The sequence below is a fragment of the Bidens hawaiensis genome, unplaced genomic scaffold, assembly GCF_021521415.1.
Source record: "Bidens hawaiensis isolate Kalapana, Puna unplaced genomic scaffold, B.hawaiensis_p1.1 tig00419365_1, whole genome shotgun sequence".
Classification (NCBI taxonomy): domain Eukaryota; kingdom Viridiplantae; phylum Streptophyta; class Magnoliopsida; order Asterales; family Asteraceae; genus Bidens; species Bidens hawaiensis.
Window position 1 is genome coordinate 802,576 of NW_027504836.1, and position 6,232 is coordinate 808,807.

General features: G+C 32.9%; 1 protein-coding gene across 1 annotated transcript; it reads left to right on the forward strand.

Moving 5' to 3' along the window:
* Window positions 1-1,602: 1,602 nt before the first annotated feature.
* Window positions 1,603-3,350, forward strand: LOC143608398 (transcription factor ORG3-like). Its single transcript, XM_077083445.1, has 3 exons — window positions 1,603-1,989; window positions 2,222-2,593; window positions 3,270-3,350. The coding sequence occupies exons 1-3, from the start codon at window positions 1,663-1,665 to the stop codon at window positions 3,333-3,335; spliced, it is 765 nt and encodes a 254-aa protein (XP_076939560.1). The 5' UTR covers window positions 1,603-1,662; the 3' UTR covers window positions 3,336-3,350.
* Window positions 3,351-6,232: the final 2,882 nt, after the last annotated feature.

Here is a 6,232-nt window from a genome sequence, read left to right on the forward strand (position 1 = left end):
GATTCACGAGGATTAGACTAGCACCGGATTAAGTTATCACAGGGTGTGAATTCTTCAATAGTCATACTCATAAACAAGTCAAGATAACCTATTGTTGCGAAATCGGACTTCTTTGTGTTTTATAATTGGACAACTGCATGCTAAAAGCTAATGGGACGATCACTGACGGATAAAGCAACACATTACAATCGAAAATATTCTCTCATTGAAATTACATACTCATTAATATTTGATTAAAATTCAAGGCAATAAACTATAGAAGTTCACACTCTTCTTTTGCAACCATTAACAGTAGAAACATATATAAGCATTGTCAACTATTTGTGCAACTATGCTTTAAAGCAGTTGTGCTATTAAGCGTTGAACCGACCCGTTTTTGCTTCCCTACTGAACATTTCTAGATTCGTTTCACTTATTTGGATCCTTTGGCGAATGGCGACCGTACTTCTTTGGTACTCTTACTCGTTTCTTTTCCTATATTTCTCAAATGCATGGTCAAACTCCCTTGATTGATATTTCCATAATTTTTTATTTTTAATTCATGAAATAACTCACATTAATATAATTATATTACTTTTAATTATAAGAAGATCGAGCAGGGGTCTTACCGGAAGCAACATCTCTATTCCTAGAAGTTAGAGATAAAGTTGTCTATATCTTAATCTCCTCAGACCCTACCATAGTTTTGTTATTAGTGAGATATACTGAGTATGATGATGATGACGACTTTTAATTATAACATTTAAGATCGGAATCAGAAGTCTTGTTAATTAAAGAACAAGACAACAATGGAAAAATATCAATATTTTATAAAAAGACAAAGCTAGTAAAGAAGTTAATGCCCATCCAAGACTTAATCACCAAGTTAATTAAGATCGAGCCAAAATCAAAACAAAGAAGTTTGACACAATTCAAAATTAGGATAATAAAACACATCTCTACTTTGATTTGAGTTAAGCAGGTTGCTACTAATGTACGCTACTAACTATATATTATATTGTTTAAAACCGAGTCTAAAACCCAAAAAAAGTATAAGAGAATCAGGTTTATAAATATATACATAATTAAGAATCTCTACTTGTTAGTTTAATAACTCACATAAGTCATAACTACATAACTTAGTTTACTTAATATCTTATTTTATTCCCTATTTAAAAAATTGACAAACCTACCACTACCGCTCGGAGGATGTATTCGTGTGAAGCTCGTGCTATACACAGGTTTCTGGTTGGACTTCTATTCCAAGTGTACACTGTGTGTGGTGTGTACAACTTTTTTTTATTTAATCTACAATAGCCACATGCCAAAGTGAGTCATTGTATTTTTAAAGCTATACACATATACAAGTTCTCGTGTAAACAAAACAAGGGTTTATTAAATGTTGTTTCTCATTGTTTATTTGTGGATAAAACAATTCAATTCTTTCAACTAAATGACGTGCACAAATTAGTTGATAATATTTATGCATTAAACTATATAAATTATTCATCTTTCTGTCATTAATAAATATATTTCACTTTTAAAATTTTTAAACTTATCAAGTGGGATAGATGCATGTACCATTTATATATAAATGCTTATCATCCTCCATTTCTTCAAAACCACCAGCAACATTAATTAAGAATCATTTCTAAAGTAACATAGAAATTAAAGATTGAAAAGATGCTAGCACTATCTCCTCCATTGTTTTCAAACACCTTTGGATGGCCCTTGGAGGATAATCTCATTGCCAACAATCTTCCATATGACTACAATGAAGCAAACTCATATAGTTCACTTCTTGATATTCAAATACAAGATCCAATCAAGCATACATCTGTACCGGATTCTTCCAATTCTTCCGGTGGTGGTGCAAATAGTGGTAGTGGAGAAAATATGACGGTGGAAAGAAAGCTAAATCACAACACGAGTGAAAGAGTTCGCCGTAAGAAGGTTAACGAGTTGTATGCATTTCTTCGCTCTTTGCTACCCATTTCAAGTGATCAAAAGGTACTTGTTTGTCTCTATTGTGTGATAAAAATTTAATTAGATCTTTACTTGAATACTTCATAAAACTATGACTTTCAGTTTAATCCATCATCCAATACTACATTGTGATCAAGCCAAATTAATTTCAACCGACTAGTGATATTTTAATTAAGATCTGATTAATATTAATATAGTATTTTGTTTTACTTTTTGTGATGGAACTAAATTCATACATAATTTAATTTTGTAACAGAAAAAAATAGGCATTCCTGGTACAGTATCGCGTGCACTAAAATACATACCCGAACTACAAAAGGAAGTGGAGATACTAAAACGTAAAAAAGAAGATTTGTCGTCGTATTCAACATCAACTGCTAATACAAGGCAAGAACGTCTTGACGTCAAGAAACAAAGTGCAAAAGTTTCAATGAACATTTTAGGTGACAAAGAAGTTGTCATTCAACTTATTTCATCAACCGATCGTAAGAGCAAGAATAACAAAATTCACTTACTGTCTAAGGTTTTGGAGTACTTAGAGCAGGAAGAAGATGCACTTGTTTTGGAAAATGCAACGAGCTTTAAATGTTTAAGAGAAGGGATGTTATTAAGCACTTTGCATCTTAAGGTACATATATATAATCTTCTGTCTCAAAATTTACATATAATTTCGATCTGAATGTTTTACACTTTTACTCAATGTTTTAAAAACCGGTATTTTACTTGTACCGGATTGTGCTAAAAAATGGTACAACCGACTGAACCGGGTTATACCGGGAGGTTCAACCGGTTGAATATTTTACCTTATAATTTTCTATAAATGTAACTTCAATCCAAAGATAACCCAAAACTAAATGATTCCATAACAAAAAATAATCCAAAAGTTAATCCATATTAAAAAAATAATGCAAAAGCACTTTTTTTAAAAAAATAGTCTTAAAGTTTACACGTTTAAATGTTAATGTTGTGTTAAAAGTAATTTTGAAAAAATATGGGCCGCAAAAATCAAAAATTTCTTGGACTTAAAACCGGTTTGCCGGTAAAAACCGGTATTTGAGACAAAAACCGCCGGTACAATGTTCAAGCAAACCGGTGGGAAATACCGGACTCAAAATACCGGTATGTTGTGCGAAATCCGGTTTAACCGGTTCAACCGGCCGGTTTGAACCGGTTTTTAAAACACTGCTTTTACTTAATACATTCTTGAAAAATCGATGATGATTTAATATGACAAGCAAACATCATAGAGTATATTTGGATTAACATTCTATGGAAATAAAGATATTACTTTATTGTGTTTATAGGTTCAAATGGATCACACAATAGAGGCACATAAGTTGAACAAGAAGCTCAACGCTTTCGATCAATGATTAGATGAACGTAGAGCTGTTATTATCACGCCATAGATATAATGTCAAGTAATCAGCAGACATTTCAGGCTAACATCCCCAGCAGTATGAATCATGGCTGTAAAATCTGTCCATTTGTACATATATTCAGGTTATCCTTGGGTAACGATCGCAGGAAATTGGCTAGAATTTAACTATTGTTACGTGGTCTTCATCGATACATGCCATTAGTACTTCTGCTCAATGTACACATGATTTTTTTTATTGATCTTGTGGTGTTTAGATGTATTTGTTCTTGATTCAGATTCTTTAGTTACAACTTACCATTGTGACCGGTGATTTATTAGTTGAGAAGTTCGTCTGTTGCTCTTATCTATTTTGAGAAACCTTACTTGTACCAACTAACATCACAAGCTTAGGAAGCTGTTGTATTTTGGGTTTGGGTTTCTTATCAGAAATGAATCACACTAATATCTCATATAATATTTCCCAGTACGTTTCCTTTAAGCCCTACAACGCCCATGAATCAACCAAGAAACTTTATACGCATAAAATTACATGAATGGAAGGGTATGGTTTACGGGTTTAGGCCAAAAGTTATAAGAGGTTTTGCTCTAGATTAATGAATCTTGACACCTTTGAGCTTCTAATTACGTTTTAAAGCCCATCAAAGATTCAAATATGTAGCTCTGTGATGAAAACGCCAAGAACTTCAAGAACCAAGAATGCCAATGAAAGCCCTTATATCCTCTCTCTCACTTCCTCTAAAAAAAATTATATTCAATGTGTTTTTAAACTCAAGTTGCATCCTATAAGTGTTTTAATAGAAAAGATGGTCATTCAAAAGTGTCCGAACAAAACCTAAGTCATTGTGGTGCGAGCTAGGTTGTGTAATTCCTGCCAAACACATGTCAAATGTTGCAGAAGCATTTGGCCGAGAATACAACCCATATAGGTTTTTAGCTATATGACACTTATGGTAAAACCATGCGAGTACGTAGATTGTGGTTTTTGCGAAAATGCTTTACAACTTGTCATATGACATGTATGTAATTCCATACGTGTGTAGAAATATGTCTATACATGTGTAGATTCTATACATCAATAGATTTTGTATATATATTAGAATGTTAATTAGAGACGAATATACATTTCTTATAAATCATTTTCTTGTTTTTTTTATTAATAAGTTAATGATTTGTATTATTTTGTTTTGTTTTTACTAAATAAGTTAGTTATTTGTTTTGTCTTATGCGTATAAACTCCTAATACATGTGTGTGTATGTATTTATATTGTATAACGATATATGTCCACCACCATTGGATTCGGTTTTAACAGTCGTTGCGGACTTTAAAACAACAAGTCGACAGTTTAGAAAATCTAAAACGACCGTTGACCGAGTTTTGAGTAGCTAACATGACACTAACTATAAAAATACATTGGTTCAATGTCTTTTTTGGGAACTCATGGACGCCTCTATGCCAATTCATGTTGTTAATTTTGAGATAGAATTTTTCTTAAGATTCCTTTGCATATCTTCCTCTTATAGCTTTTGTAGAGGGAGATTTTTAATTAAAATTTTTATATTTGAGAAAAAGCACAATAACTCAATATAGTGATCTCATAGTTGAATTTAAAAAACTTAAAACGGTAATAAACGACATCCACTTCCAATAAACAAATGCCAACTCTAAAATAACAACATATCTAGAAGGAAAGTGATGGGCACTCTCCATGGATGAGGGTAACATGTGTATATCACATGCCATTCTAAACTTTCATAGAAGGCATCCAAGTTATGAACATAAACTTGCTCCAAACTTGTGCATGGCAGTCGCTCCACGTGAACCTATCATCCTACACAAATGCCATTAGTTATATATATAACTAAGTATTAGAATATTATAGTTGATCATTTTTGTAAAAGGGTATGGTATTAAAAGGTTGGATGTTAGTTTTAGTGTTATTGATAATTAATTGCCCCGTATTATTTGTAGGTATATTGATTCTTATTAATCTGAAATATCGTCTTTTGGTCGTCATCTAGGGGTGTTATTCGGGTTTGTTTTTCGGGTTTCGGGTTTTTCGGGTCGGGTTATTCGGGTTTCAAAGTTTTAAATCTTGACCCAAAACCCAACCTGAATCCCTCACGGGTTTTTCGGGTTCGGGTAATTCGGGCTCGGGTTTTTTCGGGTTGGGTTAATCGGGTTTCGCGTATTCTAGAAAAAAAAACACAAAACCAAAAAAATTTTAAAAACTACAATGCTAAATTTAAAACAACATATTCTTCTTTGCTTATAACACAAATAATCCAATAATAAACTAACATAACTTGATAAACAATTCAAAAGAAGAACTAACTCGAATCATAACCGTATTCAATCGTGGAGTGATTTGGTTGTTCGATTACGGTTATTATTAGTAATAAACGGAAAACATAAATTAATAATAAGCAATCCATCCATAATAGTTGGAATGACAACAGTCGATTAGTGTCAGATTCTGATAAATTTGGTGGCTAAGACTTAGCCTATTATATATAAAAATATATTTAATCAACCCCGAGAACCAATCCGAATTACTTCGGTTCGGGTTTGTATTTTCTCGGGTTCGGGTTCTTCGAGTCGGGTTAGTTCGGGTCCGGGTACGGGTTTTTACGGGTCGGGTTTCGGGTAAAAGTGACAGCCCTATCGTCATCGGTCATAACTAACGAATTGACTGCTAACAGTTCTAACTTTTAACGTATTTGTTCCCAATGATTCGCGACTAACTGAATCCTAAAGCCGTTAGTTAGTTGCAGATCGCCGGAAAAAACGTCTTTGCCTAGAAAAGTCATATTTTTTTTTTCGGAAACTCAAAATTTTCGTCCCAAACTTTTTTGTAACTTTGTCTCGAACCTCTAGGAACCTTTTTCTAG

Bases quoted from the DNA above. Each gene is read 5' to 3' on its own strand.
- LOC143608398 (XM_077083445.1), top strand. From the start codon at position 1,663: ATGCTAGCACTATCTCCTCCATTGTTTTCAAACACCTTTGGATGGCCC. The intron at 1,990-2,221 runs GTACTTGTTTGT...ATTTTGTAACAG, and splicing joins CCATTTCAAGTGATCAAAAG to AAAAAAATAGGCATTCCTGG. The intron at 2,594-3,269 runs GTACATATATAT...TTGTGTTTATAG, and splicing joins TAAGCACTTTGCATCTTAAG to GTTCAAATGGATCACACAAT.